Here is a 26,290-nt window from a genome sequence, read left to right as displayed (position 1 = left end):
TAATTTCTTCCAAACTTCGAGAGAAGAAAATTTTCGTTTGACGTATCTTCAGTGTTCTTTTATATTATAATATGAAATTACATAAACGATTTCGTCAATTTTTATTTTCACATCATGAAAGATCTGACAATGAGGTTGTATTTAGAATACAAGTAATTGTGGCCACTAGTATCCTACCAGCTTAAGTAACGAGAAACGATAAATAAGAGAAAAAAGAAGAAAGGAAGAAATGATCGAAATCACAATGAACAAGGAGCGTGGCTAATTCGATGCAAATTGATGGCGTTGCTTAACAACGACTGATGCGCGAATTGAGTTTCGTTATTTTGACCTCGATCGGAGAGGAACGTATTTGCCTACGCGACGCCGTTGATTGAGATGGAATTCGAGTACGGTACACGCACAACGCTCGTTTATTTTATAGTCGAGGCACGTTTCATAGATCCAATAAGAGATTGACCCGATTTTTACTGTTCGGTCACAGTCGCTTTCGAACCGTGGTAGCGCGCAACTTTCCGCCGCCAATGGTAAATCATCTCGATTCGCCAGACAAAAGATTTAACCTGTTTCTTAGAGATATAAATGCACACCACTCCCATCGACAGACTCTGATGCTGGAATGGGTAACAGCTTTATCGAAAAGTCTTCCCGTTTTCTCTTCCTCTTTTTTTTTTCAGAAGAAAGAAATTAAATGAAGCGGGACAATTGAGAATACGGATGTTTCTTGAAACATGTGCCATGTTTATTTTCCAGTTACCAGATTTTCAGAGTTTGCACATTTAATTATATTTGTCTAGAAATCATCGATGCACTGCTAGGATCCGGTACAGTATTCGGACTGCAAAATTTTTGGTCTGAATGTGTCTTTCAGGCTGCGATATTTCGGGCCACTAAAGCCGAAAATAAGGATCATTTCTCATGGAAATGTACGGTTTTAACAATTCGTCCTTGCGAACATTTGGCCGACAAAAGTTTTAACTTTAGAAATCCAAGCAAGACAGTGATCGTCAGGCTGCGGTTTTTTATGCAAATTCATATTTTTCAGAATATATTCGAGAATGTAGAACCTTGGTAGAAAATTGTTTTACCTATCAAGTATCACAGAAAACATTATAGTTTAGATGCTTTAGATGCGTTTTCTCATATTGTATGCATTCTGTGCAATGTTACATTTTCAAAGTTAGTAAGAGGTAGGCTAATTTTGCCGCTTATAGCTCGGCGTATAAACACTACTTCGTTGTATGAACACTAACTAACAAAAAAATAACTCAAATCTAGTGCAATGCTCACGATTCAAATGCATACAAAGCGTGCCATACAGTAGATTAAGAACACCAAGTTTTAGAAAAGATCTCGTTAAAATCCACGAGGACGTCACACATCAACAGGTTGATCGAAATTTTTACGTCTTATTTCCGTGAAAAACGACCTTCATTTTCGGCTCCAGTGACCTCGAAAAACCCTAAAAGATGTCGTTCTAACCGAATATTTTACAATCAGCATAGGTACTATACTAGAAGGCCCAATAATGCTATGATAATTTGTCAGTATGTGGTACTTATAATTTGTTAAAAAAGAGTTAGAAGAGAAATGGGAATTTTTCGAGAAGCATCTTTCTCCGTGGTTTAATTATATTATTAAAATTATATTATATTGATATATGAACACATAAGAAATGCGTTGTTTATCAGAATTCATGCTGTTATTATATTAAAAAATACCAAAATCGAGAATATTGATAGTAAGAAAATTAGCATTTAAAAATATTATTCTATCCTCTAATTGCGTTTCAAGGTTCTTGTATAATTACAAATAGCGAAAAGCAATGATTAGAAAAGTGATTTATAAAACACCAAAAACCTCGAAAAATTATATTAGTATAATTTTTATTGAAAAGTTTCTTCCATTTATTATATTCTCATTTTACTTCATAAACGGTAAATACAATATAATTATATGTGTACATATTTGATGCAATTTCGGTTTTGAAAAGAGATATAGAGGCATGAAATATACAAAATAAACTGAAATTCACGGTAGAAGTAAGAGCATAAATCCGGAATAAAATTCTAACGACTCTCATCGTCGAAAAAACATTCATAAGTATATACATATGTATACTTATGTATATTTTATTTATTCTTTACCAAGAACGATAAATCTCCGTTTGTCCAATCACAGAGGCAAAAAGCTTTTTATCGGTATGCTTCGAGTTTCGTACTCTTCAAAGGTTTCGACAAGTTTGCTTCAATCGAAAAACATTTCCAGTATTTGCCGTTACACTTGACCACAGGATTTTTGCGTTGCAGTTTTGCTAGCAAAAAGAGGAGCGAAAGATATTGCCAAATGAAAACCTCCAGTATACCAAATTGAAACTCAAAACTACATAAAAGGAAGAAAGAAACTACGTAGATGGAAGAAATTTTATCTTTCAATAACGATACAGATCTTACGATGAAAAAGCTTCGCGTTTCGTTATCTCGATTTGCGTTAATAAACAAGATATTCGACGTTCGTTTCACTTTTTCTGCAATTTATTTTAAACTCGGCTCTACGTGGAATGATGAGAAACTTTGATCTATGTAAAGTAGAAAATGCATTCTCGTTTAAAAAAATAGTGGAATTAGTGAACTTTAATAAATCGAATATGCAAAATGAAACGAATACATATCTAATATGTTCGCTGCAATTTACAATTTATAATATCGTTGCGATACATAATTTGGCTGTTCCACAATTTACGATACGCGAATATGCTCGCTATTTTACACATGTCGCGCAAACCAGTATTCTTTTTAACATTGCATCTACCTTCGTGTGAACTTGTTCGTTGCAATTACCGAGTTACATCAAATATGTAATATAATCTATGAATATTTGCGTCGTACGTATTCCGATTTGTAATTATATACATAGCCAACCATGATCGGAATTAAATACGAGCACGAGATAGACATGGAAGAAATATTTAACATATGTACGCATATTCTCTTTAATTAAGACAATGCGCGAAGCATATGCAATATGGAAAATAGTAGTTACATATGAAACTATGATTTTGCGTAAGCATCCGAAGTCTAATTATTAGATCTCTTACAAAGATGAAAATATAGTACTACAAACATAGTACTATTTGTATCGTTCACTTTCTCCATCTGACATTTTTTTTAATTGTACTGAAAAAAGATTTGAAATTGCATGGTCCTCGCATGGATCGGCAAATTCAATGGGCCTATGTCACACAGGAAAAGATTATAAAAAATTTTATAAAAAGGGTAGACAATTCTTGTACTCAATACGGTAAACAAATGTACAAAACACTTGATACTATAAACGTAGAAATAAAAATACAGAACGAATATGTACACGAAAAACTATAATTGTTATTTCATGCTGTGGATGAAATATTTCATGAAATCTATCAAATATAATATAAATAAAATTCGTAAAATTTAATGAAAATAATAATGAAATTCATCGAACTGTTCGTTTTAACTTTGCTACTTTAAACATTAGTCTTATAAAAAGTAACGTGTGACGGTCACGTAATTTATATACAATATTCATAGCATGTTAACGTATCTACACTGATCGTGAACTGCTAAAATAACTGGAGATACCTTTGAGCAGCAGCACCTGTACGTGTACGTAGTTCCGTGAATGCTCGTTAAAGTTCCTCTTTTTTGCCATGTCCGTCTGTCTCTGTTCTACCGTTAATTCTTGTCCGATTGTTGAAAGTTCGAGGCGGAGGGAAGATTACATTATTTTCGAGGGTAGGTCAGGCACAGCGGTTGCGATAACCGTATTATCGTCCCGTCTCATAAACTTGTTTCGCGTAGTTTACGAGCACGCGAGTCTTAACTGCCGTGTACCAAGTGCTCCGCGAAATAATGATCAGACTATTTCGTCGAACTACTATATCGCTAATTATTGTGATTTACGAGAGAAATCACATTGTCGGCGCATGATACTCGTCGATAAGGGTCGGGCATATCATCTGTTTCGGAATCGAATCGAATTTTCCTCGTGAAAACTCTTTCGATCGAGCATCGAACGTATCTTTGACACACATGTGCATACACAATCGCTATATATACAAGTTACCTAATATAGATATGTTGCTGAATAACGTACGTGTATTTGTTAAAATTTTTTTTTAAACACGTATGTACACGTATTTCTGAATTGAAAATGTTTTGGTCCAGTCGCCCAGTTGCTTATTTCGAATCGGTCTATTCGATTAGCTTCATTTCCTGTTGCTACAAACGTACAGATATAATATACTAACGTAAACTGCTCAACCATGACTAACAGATACAATGGAGATGATAAATATCGATAAGTACCGAAAAGATTTATGCAAAATTATATAAAATATACCTATGAACATAAACTAATTATACGTAACTATAAAAGTAAAATCTGATTAGACATTTATTACACCTTTTAAATGTTATAAGATACTTCAAATATTGCAAAAAATCCGCGCGCTTAGGTTCTCCGTCTATAAATTATCTATAAATATCCATTAATTTAGTCATAAATTACTGTTTTCATAGTAGCGGTGTCATTAAACGACAAAAAAATTGCTGAGCAAAAACTTGCAACTCACTTCGGTTCAAGCTCTTGGAACGAAACAACAAAAAAGCACGACTACAGAAACGAAGGATCTCGATCTGCTTGCTATACATTGTACGCATCTATTTTAACATTTAAATCGAGATTGATGGCCCCGATAATCGTTACGACGACGAATAAAAGTTGGAAAACGAAAAACCTTTGAACGTTGTATGCATCTTTTGCGAGTTTTGTACTTTGGTTTTTGTTTCGAAGCGGTACATGCGTCAGACGTGTCGACATCCTCGCAGTGTCGATCGTTGCGTTAGCAAAATTACTCAGATTTTAGCAGAATTTGTTTTTCATATCGTTCCTTTGTTTCATGTAACTTTATTGCGTTTCATTCGAGTTTAAAAACGTGAAAAGAATGACTGATATTCGGAATACGGCCAAGAATTTTGATCAAGCAACTCTGCACAGCCACGTGGGAGAAAGAAACAATAACGATCCACTCTAAGATTACTTTTGAAGCGAGAAAACGAATCGCCGTTGTAATTCCTGTTACGATCCATTATCTGTATTCAAACGCAAAACGCTCGACTCGTAAATGCGGAAGCATCTATTCAAATACCGCTCTTACTCTACAAGACCCTTGCAAGAATACCATTAAGCTCGTAATCGATGCAAATGTTTGTCATAAAATTTAATTCGATTATATGTATATCGTGCTGCATATAGATTTTTTTTTAGAATTGATTCAAAAGTCGGTAGTTACCGATATTTGAAGAGAAAAATGAGCCAGATATTATCAAATACAAACACAATCGATCCTCGAACAATGCAAGAGTTAACGATGACATATTGTGTATAGTAAAAAATCGGTGTGTAATTTTGGATTCCTGCAAAACTGATCTACGATAATCTACTGTTGCGTGAAAACCTCATTTTGCGTGTATCATGAATGCAATCATTCTTACGACGAAAAAGATCAACAGAAAGAAAAGTTCGTAAAATTTCTGTCAATTCATTTGTACATAGAAGAAACGTTCTGGTAGTCAAACATCGACACTTTGACCAATTTGATTTGCTTGTTACATGTGCAGCTTGTTACGTGTGCGCTTTATGCAACGTTCACTGAACTTTCAGGACCTTATCTTCTCGCTCTTCTGACAATTTCATGCGTCTACTAGACATAGTTACAGTTTGACGCCTGACCGATTTTAAGAGCTTGCTGTATCGTAGAGGCTGCTATGATTCAGTTCTTTCGAAGAAAAAGTAGAATGCTTCGTAAAACCATGGATATTGTGATGATAAAACTGCGTGTTTTCATGTGAATTCATATTCTTGAGAATATAATTAAAAAAGTAAAACCTCGGTAGAGAAGTGTTTCGCCTATAAAGTATTATAGAAAGCGCTATACCTTGAATATTTGATATACTTTTTCGTATTATACGCATTTCGTTCGATTTTTGCACTTACAGATTTCTTATAAATGCATAAAAATCCACGGTCTAGTAATAACAGAGCCACGATGAAATTAACGTTTAAGATATTTAAATCATATTTATCGAAAATAGAAGAGTGATATAAATTGTCAGTAATACAGTGAAAAAATTTACTGCCACCATCAGCTATCGTAGTTGGAATTGAAGGACTTCTATTTAAATAACAACACTTCCGAATGAAATTACTAAGTAAGTTCTTTTTCGACTCGTTATAGTTGCAAAATCCCTTTGATTGTGATAATGCGTTAACAGGCTAGTCGAGTGGTTAGGGGGTTGATTTACCATGTGACACGTGCGTTACTTTGACGAGGCGGCGGATAGCGAGGTTGTGGTTGCTACGAGTTATTTCACTATATCGTGCACACAGCGTCGATATTAATTCGGTTCCAAGCGTGTAACTTCGCGAATATTTTTCGCTCAATACTATGCGACGCGCTCTGATAAAAAGAGATCAGCGTGTGAAAATTTCTTAGATTGTCTACTTTCGCTATTAATGCATGATTCCAATGGTGAATTGCCAAGTCAATAACTTTATTCGAGAAAATGGATTCGGCTCCATTGCAAAGAGAATATTTTTACCGATAAAAGAAAAAATCAATTTTTGCGTTCCTTAACGCCTTTTTAAAGCCCTTGTTAATCCCTTTAGTCAAATATAGTGGCTCAAAAAAGTATTCCAACGCACTTGGAAAATTTTTTGTATATATATGTACGTATTATATGGATATTATATGGAACATTTAGGAATTTCCTTAACACTGTAACGAGACACGACTATCGTCGTTACATTGGTCAAATTTGAAAGCAACTTGGAAATGTATATAGAAGTTACAAGACACTTATTGGAAATATACTTTTCGCAAAAATCACCAAGATATTTGAACAGTTAATTATTCTCTATATTAGTAAGTGACGATAGATTTCTTTTTATTTATACAAACAGGTACGGGACAGTTAAGGAACAAAAATATGTACCAAATTTAGCACTAATTGTACATTTAAAACTACTATTCGCGTTATATATTAACTTTTTACCAAGTTCGGAAAAAAGATCTTGTAACTTCTATATACATCTTCAAATTCGTTCCAAATTGTACTATTGTAGTATAATCACCATAGTCGTTCTTTGCTGCAGTGTTAACGAAATTCCACAAAGTTTCGTATAATATACACACGATATATTCGTAGAACGATTCTATGGCAAGCGTTGGAATGCTTATTTATGCTGGCCATTGTACGAATACGAATTGTTGTCAGCCTTGACTGTGTTAAGAACGAAATTTTTTCAGGGATCCGCGAAAACAGGTCGGTGGATACGCTCCACCGCCTCGATTCTCTTTATCGAGTGAAAAAATCTTGGTTGCCGAACAACGCCGGCTACTGATATCGGTCGCGTTGATAAATGTGATAATGCTTGTTGTTTCATCGAGTGGCGATCGTATATATCTCGTTCGTTGCATCTCTCGTGTACTTCTCTCTATTCCTTCCTCGCTCTCTCCTGCTGGTGGGAATTTTTAAAATTAGACTTTAAGGTCAAACGTTGGTGCTGTCGTCATCGTCCTGACCTAGACTCGTTGGGGTGTAAACTTCGCCACGCAGAGGTACGGATAAGGTGCGAATGGGAAAAGAAAGGAAAGGCTCGATTTACACGCTCGACGTAAACTCGTCCGTGTTAGAGAGGCGTACTCGACCGGCCATGACGTAAGAAAGGCAGAACCACCGTGGCACGTGAACGGTTATATTAAAAGTCGATTATCGCGATTTCGAACGCGGACACGATAGGTATGTAGTCGTTATGTATTTACTACATAGCGCAGAGAAGAAATATCAACGAGATCGTAGAATTGGTCGGATCGACGTCATCGGCGGTTCACGTGCTCGTAGTTTCACGTGTTGGAACGTTTCGATGAGCGAGTTGACAGAAACGTTGGATGATAAAGGCTCGAAAACTCGGCTACGGTTAGGTTCGCGTTGTATAAAGTGCAGTAGCCTTCGTAATATGGGGAGATCTTAAATTAACCCCCGATACGGGCAGCTCGTGACTCTCATGAGTTGACATGACGCACGCACATTGACCAGCCTGTGACAATTGCTTACGTGAGGTAGCGAGATCCAATCGCGGCGAAATTGCGATGGTGGATTATGTGTTCTTTAATTATGAATGCGTGTGTATCGTAGATAATTCAATTTTTAAACATGTTGCGATCGAATGTTGTTAAGATAATTCATAAGCTTGTTTTCTTTTCATATTTTCTATTATAGTAAAAAGTTCCTTGTCTAGCATTATATCGTTTCGTTTACTTCAGGATGAAATATATGGGCATAAAAAAAAGAATTAATATTTTTCGGATAATCTGACCATGCAAAGGGTTGAAATATCGAATAGAAACCACTACTGATGCATCGATAACAACAACAACAACAACAACAACAACAACAACAATAATATAATAAATAATATAATAATAATAATGTTGCGTATGCTTCTCTATACTTTACGATAAGGACTGAATCAAAGTTAGAATATACTTGGATTAGAAAGAGCCTAAAGTGCATTTTTACGTACGAATCAAAGAACAAGTCAAGAAATGTACAATTGTATCAAGATGTAACGAATGAGCTGCACTTGCAGTTTATTCGAAATTAATTCATCGCGATTGCTTTCTAAGAACAAGGTGCTGAGATTTTTCTCCTCTCTAACTATACGGGACATAAAATTGTAGCCACGAAAATTGCACCCTTTTGTTCCAACCAGTACACTTTGCTCTCTATGTTTACTTCGTTGTATCGGTCTAGCGAGTATTTTTACGAACACTGGCTCCCTTCCATCGAACGTTTCGTAATTGGAATTCGACTAGGTGATCAACTCGAATAATATTATTCGTTCTCGACACACTTGCGAGTTTGATTTAACCTACAGTCCCTTTACGCGATTTAAACGAGGGAACAGTGCGAAATTTGGAGATGGACTGGTAATTTCGTGTGACGATCGTAAGATCGAGGATATCAAAATAATGAACGATAAAAATAGGGAGGGGACTAGATTAATCATGGCAATGGTTGCATCTAGGGCATTTCCTAAACGAAACACGAAGTCCTGACATCGAAACGTGAGCCAGGATCGAATTGGCAAGGGGCTGCATTTACAAAATAAAGTGGCTGTTATGTCGTCGCAATTTGGATTTAGAGGCGCGTTCAGTATGGTATGGGAGAAGGGATGTTCGAGATTCGAAATAGCGAACGGACTCGAAACATTATTCGGCACATTGAATATTGATGATTTTGAAGTATTTCCAGATCCTTGACATTTTCTCAGTCATCGGCGTTTATTCAAGTGGTTATCGTTAAAATTGTACGCGACAGTATAAATACTCGTCGGTTCTTAGATATTTAGATCGTTTTTCAGAAGAGCTGCAAGTCCTGACAAATCTCTGCTAGATTTAACCGAACATGAATTCTCGTTACAGTAAGCTTTCTCTTATATCTGCTTTAACCTTTTCAAAACTGACGAGACGATAGGGCAACTATACCCAATATGGAACAGCGCAATATTTCGGCGAGTAACTAACAAAATCAATCGACAACAGCGTAAAATATTTCGCTAAAAGCAAGAGGTAAACATATTCGCATCTCAGCTTCATTTGGAAATCTGTCGTTGAATGCAGTTGATCGTTGTGTTTGAAAGCGTAATAAAATTTTTGAGAGCAAAATTTCTTAATGGAGACAACTTAGAAAATATTATTTTTGCATGATTTATCGTAAAACACGTTTGCTTTAGAGTGACCAAAGAAATTTACCGTGAAATTAATTTTCTTCTTGGTATGTATTCGTATATATTTAGTATTCACGTAATATGGAACATGTGAATGATACTGTTACCGATGACTATGATACAGAATAGTATCTGTCTTGTGTTGGCAACTACAAAAGAGACAATAATAGTGAAAAATGTGCCCAATGTATTTGCTGTTTTCACTTGGATCACGATTTATGTGTTTCAGGTGCGTCATTCGCGTGTTCAACGTGTAGAAGATAAAGGTCGTTAATATAATATAATATAATATAATATAATATAATATAATATAATATAATATAATATAATATAATATAATATAATATAATATAATATAATATAATATAATATAATATAATATAATATAATATAATATAATATAATATAATATAATATAATATAATGTAACATAATATAATATAAGTTGAAACAAACGGAAAATAATTATTTATTTTTTTTACTTAAATAGATATTCAGTTTTCACGGTAAAAATAAAATTTTTTGAGGTTTCTTTACAAATTTCCTAAATATTATTTTTTAACTTGCCGGATTTGACTTTTTTAATACCTTTCATCATGACTTTACGACACTTAAACTTTTACATAGTTGACTATTAGCACACGAGCATTTATCCATGTTGTCGCGTTTTAACGTTAATTTCATTGAAAAGAAAGCCTCTTTTTTCCTCTTTTTGCTTATTTCGTCTTTAAAATCAGGTGTCCCATATTAGGTGCAGTTATCCTATACGGTAACTTTTATAAAAATTGCTGAATTGTTATACCGTTATGTCGCGTTATTTTGAAAATTACGTTTAATTGCATACACGTATATTGTATTTGGAAGAATTAATCAATCTTTCCTTCAACAAATATTTAGATTCACGAAGATAAATGGTAAGAAAACTTTACGAAATACAAGTCTGATTCAACCAGTCATTGAATCAACGACATTTAAATTTGGAAACAGTTGCAAACAAACAAAAAAAAAAGATAGAGTTAACAATTAATTATTTATGTTTAAAATAACCGTAACGTACAAAATTGCCCAACTATACAGACTTTTGCTTGATACACTTTCAATTATCTTCCATGAAAAAAAGCGACAAAGTATCTGTTTAGCAAGAAGTATCGTACGTGTCACACACGCTATTCGTTCAATTCGTTTCAACAATCCAATAACACCGCAACTACCGAGCCTGTCAAAATGACTGCTATCAGTTTTTTATTTTTACAATTACTAAAAACACGTATAACTACCTTCGATATTAAAATGTTTGCTTTTATCGTATCGAAAATTTAGCTACATATAGCTATTTATTATTACCACATTACTTTAATCCCAATTAATTGCATACGATATGTTTAAGTACATATTAATAAATAGTAGTCGCAGCGTTAATATCGATTACTTCTAATTCTGTATTCTATTTTTCCAAATCCGTAGGAAAAATAAGAAACACTTACATCCTGAAAACTAAAAAGTAGAAACTATCCAATACTATTCAATATCCCTTGCCTGTACTAAATCAATAAAACTAATCTTTTTTTAAAACACGTACTTCACTGGTACACTAAGACTACCAAAAACAAATGTTTGCTCTTTCAGAGTCCGGACAGCGCTTTTAGATGACTCGTACGTGTATCCACATTCGTTCGGTCGAAACATTACATAAGAATCACGAAACGATCGGTAGAAGGAAAAACAATGAGAAGTGAGAAGTAAGAGTACTTAGATATGTGGGTGGTAAAGGTAGTCTCACCTCCTCTACAGCCTCAACGGCCTCTATAACGTGTTCCGCGATCTCCGCCGCAGTCAGACCGGTCTCGATGGGTGAGATCTGCGAATGTCGTCGCCCTTCGGCATCGGTAAGTTCCTGATAGCAGGATTCGCCGGAACCTCGTCTGCTGCCGGCGATACACATGGCTCGGCGGAAAAGTCCCGCAACGACAGCGCACAGGCCACACTGCATACCCGTCGCGCTTCCTCGGCTGGACAACGAGCCGCCATTTGTTCGTCGACGGGTCCGAGTCCCGCGAGAGCCACCCTCACGTGCTTTGGACGCCAGCTTTTCTGCCTTTTTCGTTTTCCGCCTCTTTTTATCTTTTTCACGCTTTAATCTTATTATCCCTTCAAACGTTTCGTTCAATCTTGTTTCTCTATTTCTTTTCTCTACTATACAATTCCGCTACACTCTTCCAATTTTATTTCGGATTTTTATCCTCGATGGATCGTCGATAATTTATTCGCCTCTTCGAAATGTAATTAATTTCTTTTGTTCTTCTTTTTTTTTCTTTCAATTCCTGAATGTTCTCTTAGAGAGCGTTTTCAAAGCTTGCGCTTTTAATCTCTCGCGTAATTCCTCGTGTTTGATTTTATCGCGCCTTCTTTTTTTAATTATTCGAGTACTTTTATCACTTGTGCTAAAATTTCTCTGATTATTCTTTCTCTAAATTTCACGTATCTGTCGCACTTCAGCTGCTCACTACTGTTTCACACTATTTTCTCCGATCTCCCAGATCGTTATCTTCGCATGCAGGTATCTCCTATCGTTATCCAACCGCGACTTCGAACTTCACCGTTTTAACTATTCGATCGTACTACTATATATTCGCGTTACTACGATGTACATCTAGCCAGCTGGTTCAGATATATCTCTCGACACGATTGACCGATTATCTTTCACGTTCGAACGCCTCATCCCGGACACGGTTCAGCTTTGTCCTGATCCGGAGATCGGCTAGTGGTCGCGTGGTCGCGTACATTCGATCGATCCCGTGTCGCACGCCGTTCAGACGACCGTCCCTTCCAACGACGATCCACCGGTACCGCATATCACCTGCACCACCAGGAAAGTACGTCGGAAACGAGTCTCCACGGAACTCGAGAAGGTCGAGAGGGAGGAGCTGCAGCTCTCTCCTTCCTTTCCTCGGAGGAAACTATCGATTGCCGTCAAGTTACGAGCACGATAGCATCTAACGACACATAGTGGTCCTACAATGGAGCACCATGACTAGGATAACGAGAGAGAAAGAATAGGAAAATGTTGGGCGAATCACACACAGAAGGTGAACGAAACCGATTATTTGGGTACGCACATGGTCCGTACGATGTAAAATTGACGATCGAACGATTTCCTTGTGGACAGACGTTAATCTCGATTCCGAACGGATGTCTCGTGGCGCCGTGTGTCCGGGTCACGTGGGAACGTAGCTTTTGGAATTCTAACGCGCCCCGTGCCCCTCGGGTCCCCCGTGGTCCAAGATACACACGAAAGCAAACACTTCGTCGGCTGAAGAGAAGGACTCGTAGAATGGGGAAGGTTAAAAAGTTGGCGCTAGCAAGATCGAAGCGTCACTCTTGAAACAAATGTTCCGATATGCACTTCCTGTTTGAATTTTGGGCCAAAAGTAGGTATATTCGAGAGTTTCCCTTTTATTTCGTTTATTTTTGTTGCAATATTTTGTGTAACAATTTCGGCCTTGTTTTAACCAACAGACATCTGTTTATTTATGATTAGAGATTACGCAATTTGTATATCTATATAGGTATATCCTTCTAATCGTATTTTATTAATTACTACAATATTATATTTAATTACTATATCATTTTACTGATATACCAAGAAATACACCTGCAGTCTATTCGTTATTGGTCCTTAGTTTTTAGATCGAACTAAAAACCGTGACTGATTGCAGTTTCTCTTCTATACGAGCAAACGACATTTTTGTTATAATTTTTGAACGATAAAGAAACACCATTCGCGTTCTTTCAAAGTCGAGGAACCTGCGAAGTCTTTTATTCACGATTATGTGAAGCTAGCAAAATCTTATTTAAAATGTTAATATATTGAACATTACGTAATTCTGATATAGCGGAACTTTTGCTTTATAGTGGGCACGGAACGTGCTAACAACGCTGCTCCCTAAATACATCCGCCAGATTTCCACCCTTTGCAAAATCTTTCAATATGATCAGTTAACGATCCCAGCATTTTTATACAGTGGAGTATTTTAAAGCTAAATCTCATATATTTAGAAGAAAGAAAGTACCTAATAAATATCTATGATACGAATTTACCTGTGCATTGTAAACTTCTTTTCTTTTCCATCGCTTTACCGATGAAAGTAAAACCAAATAACAATTGGCACATTGTCAATCGATTCATGCGGAGTACGAAAGATTAATATATCGGGAAAATGGCATACGCCGTGTAAGAAGAACAGGGACAAGTACAGAGAAACGTGTAAATTGTCGTTTCCTTCGTATTTCTTTCGATCGGACGTCGACGAATTTCGAAAAAAACGGTTATCGAGACGATGATGAGCACGTGGTTCACTCGCTGAACCTGGAAATCTCGATGATCGCGACTCTATCCGTGAACTACATTGTCGATTTCCATCGCGTCGCGTCGTCGTCGTCGTCGTCGTCGTCGTCGTCGTTAATGGCACGTCTAATACGTCAGGTAAACAACGAGATTCTCCCGCTACTACCTTTCTCGATAAGATACCACGAATCCGTAGTAAGAATCTCTCTCTCTTCGCTGTGTGCAGGCCAGAGAGGAGAAAAGAAATAAAAATGGGCAAGAACAAAGGTCCTCCTCTTTGTTCCCTTCGACCTCGATTTTTCCGCGAGACTCTTTTTTCAGCTTACGGAGCAGCAATTATAACCGTGTGGCGAGAGTTCGCTCTCAAAGAGTACGGCCACGAAAAAAAAAAAAAAAAAAAAAAAAAAGAAATGGTGAAAAACGAGAGGAAAAGAGGTTTGGAAAAAGGTGGGAACCACGGTTGCGTGTACTCGTTTCCGCGCTTCCTATCGTTTCAATGTCTCTTGCTCGTACGATTAATTCTTGTCATTTAAAGAGAGACGGAAAGAAAGAAGATTCGTTGAGAAGCTTCCGGGCCACCTTTCACCAATACATTTTCATCGACATGAGAAATTAAGCGATTTAGCTTTATTTACATTTCGGTCGATAAGATTCAAACATCTCGATCAACATCGACATGTACGGAAATTCAACAAGCACTATCGTTTCCTCGTCGTACGGACGCACCGCGTAAACATACGCTCGTATCACTTAAAAGCCGTATCACCCGACAGCGAAGGAACAATCGAACGATGGTCAATAGACGATGATATCCTCTTTCAACAACTGCAACTCGACTTCTGTATACAGCCTCGGAATATCCTCATCGTATAGAGACACGAGAGAAGCGTCCATCGAGATTGCAGTAGAATCGAATAGAATATCCGCGAGTAAGAACGATACCCTGGATGCGATACCTTTAGCGGAGCATACGGGGCTTGGCTGTCGTTGTGCCGTCCTAACTAGTACGCGAGAGAAGAACGACGGGGTAACGCCCGCGCACAGATATCGTAGCTGCTTCCGCACCGGGACGAGCCTAGGAGCTCCATAACCGCGTGTTACGGGTTGGCCCCCGGGCCCCGAGGCCCGGTGCCGACGTCGGCTCGAGCACGAGGGCGCTTCCCTTGATGGTTCCTCCGTCGTACACGTTTCCGTACGAGGCAAATGTAGCAATAAATAAAAAGAGTGAGAGAAAGAGGAATATCCCCCCGAAGATAGAAGAATTCGAGGCCGGGAGCGTACTGCAGCTATCACCGACTATGCACGCCGGCCGGCCGCTGTGCATGCACTGAGCCACTGGCTTCGAGCGACGAACGCTCGGACGGTGTACGAGCTCGGCGGTGCTCGGTCGTCTTCGCCGCCTCTCGGCCGCCTCCGTTGCCTGGCCACGCTTCCCGGTCAGGCTGCCCGAACCGCGCAACGCTTGCTCCGAACAGGCGACGCGAGAGTGCCTTTCTCATTATGCGTCGAGCTCTCGTCGCGAGTGACTCGTTCTAGGTAGGCCATCGCGACCGTTCGGTCGGCGCTTGCTTCGATGCGTTTCTCCCTCTGGGAAATAGAAAGAGAGAGAGAGAAAGAGAGGAATCGCTTGTACGCGACGAGAGAAGATCAATAACGGATCCCTCCCTCTTTCCGTCGCGTGTACGCGCCAGCCACGGCGACGTAGCCGCCACGTATTTACACACGCACGTCATACCAGTCTTACACTACCCCCCGCGGAACATCGCGAACGTCCGCGGTCAAGAATTTCGCGGTCGCAAGACGCGTGCAAAGGATATACCCTGTTTTATCGATCCCTTACAGATTTCGCTGGGAGTATTGCATGCAACGTGAAGGCGTGCTCTGCTGATTCGTCGCTACTGAACAACGCTAACGACGGAAGCTGACCGTGTTTACTGTTCGGAAGTATGGATCGGAAGCTGCGGGCACAAATTGAACGGTTGATTCATAGAGATATAGACAGGGCGTTTTCGAGTCGTATATTCGCAGATTCGTGAAAGTTCGATCGAGTAAATTTTCGTGTATGTCGAATATTGGAACGATTTTTTCGATTCACGAGTTTACAATAGCCAATGACCGATGCCTTGAAACTTTATGGCTTAGAGTACCGATAAGCAAAGCCCGATGTCGATTTTCATTGTTGGTCGTAAAAGAAAAATTGTGGGATAGCGTTTCTAGGGTTCACCAAGCTACTTTCACAAACTGCTAGAAATTTCACCCATTGTACAATTTGTAAAATTTTTTACTTGCTTTTGCAAGTTTTGCCGTATAACGAATTGGGTTTATAGTTAATTACGAATGCATAGGGTGTTTAAAAGTAGAGTCAAGCTTTAAACTGCAGTAAAGGGTTAATGAATATTACATGTAGTTAAAGTCTAGCGCAATCTCTCTTTACAGGGTACGACGACCTTCATCGTTTTTCGAATTAATCGCTAATTTCTTAAAAGAAATTTCTTAACTCATAGACGCTCGCTGTATTCAAAGAAGTACACTCGATATGCTCCGTCGCAATAATTTCAAATTTTAAACAGGCTTCGATGGGTTAATGAAAATTTCGAATAAAATTACTTAAATACTTTCCACTTTTTGAAATTTTCGAAAACAGAATTTGAAGATGAAATACGGTATAAAGGCCGTTACGGAGTAAACTGGAAGATATATAGCAGATACATTTACACAAGTACCATTTACATGTAATAAATTTTTGACTCTTTAACACTGCAGTATATTGCGATATTCTTTCATTACTCGCTCACCGTGACTTCTAGTAGAATTAATATCTAAATGGAATTGTATATTACGTTGTTTCTGCGTCATTGCGACAAGCATTAAGCAAATTATATCGCATTAGAGTGTAAAACAAGCGAAAACCTGAGGGAACGCGTTAGAAATTCCTTTCGACGATTTGTTTCCCTCTTGAAACATGAAAATGATGGAAACGCGATGTTTAATGCCGCAAATACCATGAGCAACGTGATAAAATTTTTGCTCGAGGAACGAATACGCGAAAAAGATTATTTTTATTTGTCGCGTGGATAAATTCGATTTTTCTCGAAATGAAACGAAAAAAGCAGGGAATATTACAAAGTATCGTGACAACTGTGTCCGATGAATTTAGAGCGATGTGCCGGCCTATCTCTGCATTTTACACCGATATCAGAAATGGCTAGATGAAAAATCGATAAACGTTTCCGGTTCTACATATGCGATTCGTCAGATAACGTATTCACACTATCGAAAACGCGAATGCACTCGTCTCTGTTCGACGAAACAGCACGGCCGAGTGCTTTATTCGAGGAAATAGCGGTGAAAACACGTTAACCTTTCTATAACCAGAATTTCGTTTGCTTATGAAGAAAAAATAAACATAGTTGATTATAATTAGATGGCGGATGTTTAAACACTTATGAGAAATCGAAGGATATAAAAATATATAGAACGGCAATATGCAAAAATACATAAAATAGCCAAAGCAAATTATTCGTTATAATATTTAGCAAGCGACATGGGATCTCTATTTAGATTTCATTATTTTAGTTCTGATCATAGATATTATATACTTGCATAAATATTTGCAATCTAGTTATAGACTGAAAAATAATTTCTTTGTCAATAATCAATTATTTACTAATTTCTCTTATTACTATATTATTATGAATTTTTAATAAAAGCAACGATACATCCCGTATACAAGTTAAAGTTAAAAATCATCGACAATTTTTGGATAAGCTGCAAAAATGAGAGATAAAATGCTGGAATATCGTAAAACGAAAGGACGAAAAATACGATCAAATAAACGTTACCATTCTTGAAATACTAAATTTTCCAAAGCTCGTGCCTCTACAATAACATGACTATCATTCATGACTTTAAATTTTTCATATTTCCGCATCCCCATATTCCCATCCAACTCCAACAAAGAGATCTTTGTTTCGACGCATGAGAAATCAAAATGATCACCATATCTTACACAGATCAGAAGAAAGAAAATAATACAATTCTAAGCGTCGAGAAGCTTTTATTTTATCAAGACGAAGAGGTTTTGTAAACTGAGGAAACATCGAGAGATACAATCCATTTTACTTTATGAAATTTTTGCACTTTCTATTACACTTTTCAAAAAAGGGAAAAATGTTCCACCAAATACGATCGTTTATAGCAATTCGTCAGTTCTTACGAGCGTAACAATAAAAAACATACGTAGAAGAAGAATTTTATTCTATAATAACATCAACATTCTCGAATGTTTCTATCGTAACTAATTTTATGTTCTGATTACCATAATTATAACTTGTATTATTCGATCAATAGTTGAATAACTACACGTATACTAATCTTCCAACAAGCACCTTAAATACATTTTAATTTATTATTTTAGTTTATACGTTACATGTCAAAATATTTGAAAGATCTACCTAAATTCCGGTTTACAATAACTCGTAAGAACGTGGTCATGAAAACACACGTAGAAGAGGAATTCTAGTTATTATATTTTCTTTTATAATAACATTAACTTCCTCGGATGTTTCTATCGTAATTACTTTTATCTTCTGATTACTATAATTATAACTTGTATTATACGACCAATAATAACTGGCATACTACACCTACACCGTTCCTTCAATGAGCGCTTTAAATACATTTTAATTTATTATTTTAATTTATATGTTACACGTCAAAATATTTGAAAAATCTACCTAAGTTCCTGTTTACAGCAACTCACGATTTCGTAAAAGCGTGATCATGGAAACACACGCAGAAGAAGAAAGATTCTAGTTATCATATTTTCTTTCATACTACTCTTATTTTCTCGTTACTATAAATTATAATTAGCAATTATGCACCAATAACAACTAGTACTCTACATTTATACCACTCTTTCAATGACCGCCTCAAATACATTTCGATATATTATTTTAATTTATATATTATACAATATTAAAATATTAGAAAGATCTACCCATGTTCCTCCAGTTTATAGCAATTCGTGATTTCCTACGAGAGCGTGACCCTGAAAACGCACGCAGAGGAGAGCATGCCCGAACCAAGGTGAGATTCCCGCTGGGGCAATTGCGGATAGAGAAAATAACGATGTGTTTTCAGTGAATCCTCTCTTCTCTTGTGCACGACGACAATCCCGAAAAGAGGGAGAATCGGGCTGCATTATCGCCGGATTGCCATTGCCGCTATAAAAAAAAAGCTTGACCCGTATTCTCTTTTACGTTCAACTTGGCCACCGCCATAGAAACCTCATTTTTCTTCTCTTTTCTTTTCTTTTATTTTCCCCCCTTCAAACTTTTCTTTTGCGGCTCGTTTCGCGGAAAGGACACTCTAACTCGCGACGGGGGTTCGTCGTCGACGATCCCTTGAATACGTTTGTTAACGAACGCCAGAAAGCACCGGTCGATCGACCTACGGACCGAATTTAGGTAATAACCAGAGCTCTCGTCGTGGGACATCTGCGTTTAAACGAGATCCTAGCGTCTAATGGTTGCCACAATGGATTTTAGCGGCGAATCGATGGTGTCAACGCGAAACACGGAGACTCTGTCAAGAGACCAAGAGCATATTTCACAGTATTCGCGTACACTGTTTTATACTTTCACGGCAATTGGATGACGTATTCTTGACTCTTTTTCAAAGTTTCAATTGTGTTATTAGTACTTACTAGTTAGAAACTATAGTTATAGACGCTTGATCGATTTGTCGTTACGTAAATCTTACTAAGACAAATAAGTTTATATCAATTGAAATTAACAATTGAGAATTGAAAGTCATATTTATTCTCTTTTTATGAAATCGATAGATTATAAATTTGAAGGATTTGCTATAGAAGTAATGATATGGACTGTAAAATTTTTAATCTAAATGTGTCTTTCCGAGGGTGCTTTGGGCCGGCAAAGCCGAAATCGGACATCATATTTCACGGAAACGAACGCCTTTAAAGATTCGTCTTTGTGAACATTTAGCCGACAAAGGTTTTAACTGTAGAAATCCGCTTAAGACCATACAGAGCGGTAAGGGGTAACTTACCGTTTAAAGTGATAGCACAGCTAATGCCAATGCTCCAAATGCCAATTTTCCTGTTTACAGCTTACCGCTCTCTGTAAAAATAAAAAATAACCCAAACAAACCTAGTTCAATACTCACGATTCAAATGCACACAGAGTAAGCCATACAGTAGGTTAAGAGCATCAAATTTTAGAAAAGGTCCCGTTAAAATTCACGAGGATGTCATACATCAACAAGTTGATCGAAATTTTTGACGTCTTATTTCCGTGAAAAGCGACCAATATTTTTGGCTTCGGAGACCTCAAAAACTCCTAAAGGAGGTTATTTTAATCGAATATTTTGTAGGTTAGATACTAGAGACAATTTAAATTATTTTTTAAAAAAGCTTGTCAATATCGCGTTAAAGATGTAAAAGGGATCAGCGAACATTAGTTATTCCAAAATTACTATAGTTTTATCTAGCACTGTATTACATTAATCTACGACTATATGCGACTTCAAAAGCGATCAAAGAATTTCCCCTGAAACAGAAGAAAATGTAAAATACGTTTTCGTTTAGAAAAGTTATGCTGTTGTCTTGTTATGTAGTTCGAACAACGTGATCTAACCGAAGTTAAGCGCAACAAAAATGTTGCTTGGTACAAATCGCGGCCAATTTATTCAGTTCGACTTTTAAAGCAACAACGTAATATTATAGCCGTGTGCGACGGTTTCACGCAACGACTTCACGAAACTTTCAAACGGAATGTTCGCGTATTTAGGAATTCATCTAAGCGATTCCAAATATAGAATCAGCGTAAACGGGCACAAGTACGTATCTATTACCGCGATAGAAATACACGTACTATTTTCCCTTGCCTCTGTCAAGGTGCTCGCGATATATGTACATACTGCATGCATATAGCTTGCAATGCAAGTAGTATAGGTAATCGAGTTACATACTTCTTCAACTTCTTTCAAACTGAAACTCACGGCTGTCAGTGAAACTGGCGAAAAGCTTTCAAAGTTTCGTTTCCCTTGAAAATTTTAATTCTGATAATACCTCGATCGAATAGATTGATGGACAAGTGACTTCAATAATAATTTCCAGTATCTGCTATCACAACTTCGGCAGAATTTTTTTTTTATGAAACGAAAGTTTTCATGAAATTCGAACTACTTCGATTGATAAGATTATAAATGGCACTGAATCTTCGAGCTTGTAATACATACTCAGTTTTAGAGGAATACGATATGCTTAATCAAATTCGTTCCAGTTATTTGATATCCAATTTATATTTCATACTCTATATCGGATGTATTCTATGTATATCGATATCGAATCCTATTTCGTGTTCTATATCGAAGTTTATGTATGCTTACAACGTAAGCAACATATTAATACGCGAAGAAATCGCAACTCTCTTAATTTTTTATGCATAAAAGTACTAACGTCCTTTTGGATACTGACGTCCACTGCTTGACCGCGAATATGCTACGGTTTACTACTTGTTCTTGCATTCCAATAAGATTGCTTGCAATATCGAGTTGTTTATCGCTAAATTATCGAAATAAAACGTAACGATATTCGACTTTTGTACCGAGTGTTTATACGATTTAATTTTATCTATACTTTTACTGACAAACATATACCTCACAGTAAATCTACACGAGTTCGTTAAATGGAGGCTTATTGTGAGAGCTTAAAGACGTGGATTTTGGCTCAAAATTTTAGATTTTAGGCCAACATGTTATAAACTTATTTATACATCTAGTAAAGCTTGTACACTTTTCTCCACAATTATTTTTTTTAAATATCCAATTTTTCTTTAAATATTTTCTTTCTTTAGAGAGTTAAATTCCAATGTTTGTTTCTCTGTACCGCTAAATAATTCAATATTCAAATTTCTAAAAATAAATAGCCACTCTTTCAGCTTGCTACAACATAAATTTGTTAACGATTAATAAAACAAACAGTAAGTTCACTGTTTCCAGACAATCCTCCAGACTTACAATTAGCTTGTTTTTATATTCATTTTGTATGTCACTTTTGTTCGATAGATACTTGGAGAAAGAAAGGAGCAAAACCAAACGAGACGAAAAGAGACGAGAAAAACAGATAACTGAGAACCTCTGTTCGTTTGGTAGGATGGCTGGAACGGGGGGTGACTGCTTGTCGGCCATTGACCTCGCAACTGCAACCACTATCCCATCTCAGTCTCTCTCTTCTAGGTGCCATGAAACTATTCTATCTGCCTCTCCTCCGTATCTATCGCTCTTCCTGTCTGGTTACTCATTACGACTCTTTCCGCTTCTTCGAGCTTTTGCGCGTCTTTTTTCTCCCACTATCCATCGGATTAATTTCTTTTCCACGCGAGAAGAATGCAAGACGGAGTGGTTGTCACAGGAAACGTGAGATAGTATCGGTAATTTTCTTTATCGATATAGATGGTACTCTCTTAGATCACTGCGTTTCAAATCGTAACATGCAAATTGTCCCCGTATCTGCAATCGTAGCTTTTCATTTTCAGATTTATCATTAAATACAACTATTTATGTTTTGAATATAATTCTTCGAAATAAGATACGATAGAATAAATTCGCAAATAATTTTCTAATTCGTGAAATTTTTCTAAACGTATATCTATGATACCTTGTATCATATAGCTTTATTTCACATTCGATGCCAGAAAAGTTTTTCAGTTTTACCTTGCAGTTAATAATACGAATAAAATTGTACATTACTTGGTGATTAAATTAATTCTTTCTGCGTGGTCCCAATCCATTAATCATTCTTCTTTTATCAGTTTTCCTGAACTACGGTGAAGTAAAAATAATTCCACCTCGGAGGTATTTATAATTCCAATACACGCTTTTTATTTTATAACAATTAAATATGATTATATATATAATATTTTTTATTATATATTATTATATATATAATAATATATAATATATATTATATATATAGATGGTATATATATATACATAATATTTCGGTACATTAAATATGCATGTACATTTAAATTTTCCATGCATACACAAACATCCACGGTATAATTATGGCCATAATACCAGAGAAGTCTCGGGACATGCATTATTATCGAACAGATCATCTTATCCAATTCCCGTTTTCCCTTTTCCTTATGTCTGCAACCATAATTCAGATAGGATGACGTGCAATTTGTTTCGAGAAGGATTGTGTGACAGTCGAATTCAACGTGGCGGAACCACCCGCGATTATTCCTCCCAGAGGAACCATCGCGCAAATGGCAAAATGGACAACTGATCTGTGTAATTTGGAGCATTGAGTACGCCGTTTCCAACTCCGTTGCCAAGCAATCTCTAAGCGCGAAATTAAAACAAAAAATAACCTGACCGAAAAATGTTCAACTTGCCTGAAAATTGTCGTTCGAAAGAGAAGATGAATAGCCATCGTCGTTTATCGACGTTTATTTCAAATCAAGGAAATGAAATTATCGAAGATATACTGACGACCATATTTCACGTGTATTTGTATAAACAGACAAATATAAGGTTGTCAAACAACGTGATATGCATATTTCAGATTGATGAAATATCTTCATTGGTTATTTCGATTTATAGATTCGAAAACTACATTTTTCAAATTTCATAGCGTTCCCTCCAATAACAGCTATCGGACGAATATCAGAGGCTGATGATTGCAGCGATTAATCAATAATATAAAATCCACTCTAAACGAATGATGGAAGTATTTTTAATTTCACCAATAAAATATGGAATATTTGTACCAAAAGTAAAATAATCGCAGTACGTAAATATAATAAAAATTCGATTGGTTTTAGAATACATTTTCATATATGAATATTTTAACATTTACCTGTGTCAAGAGGAAAGAAAATATTTATATGCATGTACAAATACGTATACGATATTAATGTCAATCAATTGATATTGGAATTTTAATAGAGTAAATTTTCTTAGCTTTTTATTATGTTAAAACAATAAACAAAATCTTATATTCTCACGTCAAACATTTATATCGTTTATTCGCATATTGTTCGTTATAATTTCACCCACCATTTAGATAAAAATGTAAATATCTTTCGTTAAGAGTTGACATATCGTTCACACGTTTATAACATTGCAAACAATTTATAGTAATTTGTAAATGGTTAAAAGTCTTACTCAAATTGTCAAATGATTTAACTGGTTTTCAGTTTCTCTTTGCTTAGACAGATATTTTAGTTTCTTTTTATTTATTTGATCGAATAAATATTTTGGTCTCATCAAGTTACAATTATCTTCGCGAACCCTCCCCGCAGCAAAGGGTGGTTGTAATATTTTCTCTTATTCTTATTTTTGATTGGCAATTTTGATATTACTTATCACAAAGTCCAACTGTTATACTTTCAGTAATATTAGATGGGTACATGAGCTTCGGGTATAAAGGAACTTTTTGTAGCTCTATCTTTTCGAGATAGTATTCGAAAGTGAAATTGTTATTTTCGACCAGGTCTACCCTACGCGATATAACCTACTATCTTATCGTTCTAGCAAGGTTTGATTCAGATGTGGCAAGATGATAGTACTACAATACCGTATTACAACAATGAACGTAATTTTAAGTGCAGATGTTCGACCAATTACGTGGAAAATAAATAGTTTAACAAAAATTCTACACAATAATCCACGCTGATTACATCCATAAATTAAAATTCATAGATCGACAATTGCGAATATTTTACAAATTTTTGTTACCACAATTTTGTTTGCAATTTACAATTATTTATGCTATCTCCTTGTGATAAATCTTATTTTCATAAATTTAAGATTTCTTCTTTGAGATGTTCAATACTAATTATCTATTTTCTTGGATACTAATAGTGTGAAATTGGTAATAAAAAGTGAAGTTGATCGATCTTGCTTCTATATTTTATGATTATATCGTTCAATAAAATACTCTACGAGTTGAATATACCACGGAATGTGATTTCTTTAAACTTTAAACCGTGTTTCTCTCATAAAACCAATTACATTAATATTGGCACACCCTTTAAAACAGAATAACTCTTTCCAAACTGGATCAAACAGCTTGAGTTTTCCTGAAAAGTTAAAATAAAAAGATTCGTTTACTAAACGACATATAAGAGAAAATTTTGGGAAAAAACTGCGATTGGTCTTTTAATGAAAATTTAAACGATACGTTTCCGTAGATTTATGTCGGTTCTATACGTGCCGAAACTACAATTACCATGTATCTAGTTACTACTCTGTCAACTTTCATCGAAATCAGTGAGAACCGGGTGTAATGAAGCAACATAAATTTAAACCCCGCCAAATCTTTCCCTAACAAGAGAGAAGTCAAAGTGTCCCTTTGATCAAGATTGAAATCACTCGACATTTTCCAAAAATAACAAAGGCTACAACCTGTTACAACGAATCTGTATAACGGTTAATTAAGCTATCCTTTGGTGGCAAATACCAGACGCTGTTTACGCCATTAACAGTTTCCGTCGGGATGGAACTTCGCCTCAGGGGTCGAAAAAGTATTATAAACCCTGGAAGCGTGGGCTATCCAGGCTGACTTTGGTAACGATAGAGCTGGTCGCGCTACGGGGGTGGTTAGTCATGGCTGGGCCACGCGGATGGACGCGCAAAAGGTGTTCCTGGGAGAGAATGCGTGCGCACCCTCTCTGCTAGCCAGCTCCAGCTCCATCCGCCCGGATCCATCGAGCCTTACGAGCCCATTATACGCCCTCGTATACTCGATACGCGTACACCTGACTGACTTTCTACGTACTCTCTTCTTTTGTGGTACACACCTGCTCTAGCGATAGAGTACAGGATTTTCCAACTTCTAGAGTGCTTCTACACGCGTACAGCATTTGCGACAACACATTGTACACTGATCTAATAGTATAGTCTTATGGTCATAATGTGAAATGTGAAATGTCATTAAGAATTTTTACGAAAACAATCGTTGTATGCTACAGGTCACGTTTCCTAACACGCTCGCTGCCGAACGTCACACGTGCGTGACGCACTAAGAGCTGTACAGCGAATTGCGTTCCAATTTTCGACAAGAAAAATAGATGAAGC

General features: G+C 36.6%; 1 protein-coding gene across 17 annotated transcripts in view; it reads right to left on the bottom strand.

Annotated features, from left to right (window-relative positions):
- LOC139985753 (uncharacterized) overlaps positions 1–26,290 on the bottom strand; it is a 138,437-nt gene that overhangs the window by 83,673 nt on the left and 28,474 nt on the right. For 3 of the 17 annotated variants that reach the window (XM_072000540.1, XM_072000588.1, XM_072000598.1), the window contains exon 1: positions 11,612–15,126. The exons of 4 other annotated variants lie outside the window; for them this stretch is intronic. In XM_072000540.1, coding sequence (XP_071856641.1) covers positions 11,612–11,821 — 210 coding nt within the window. In that variant the 5' untranslated portion in view covers positions 11,822–15,126. 10 more of the 17 variants (XM_072000471.1, XM_072000527.1, XM_072000489.1 and 7 more) reach the window with 10 other exon arrangements.

Source organism: Bombus fervidus, chromosome 1 (assembly GCF_041682495.2).
Source record: "Bombus fervidus isolate BK054 chromosome 1, iyBomFerv1, whole genome shotgun sequence".
Classification (NCBI taxonomy): Eukaryota; Metazoa; Arthropoda; class Insecta; order Hymenoptera; family Apidae; genus Bombus; species Bombus fervidus.
This window is presented reverse-complemented; position numbering and strand designations above follow the sequence as displayed.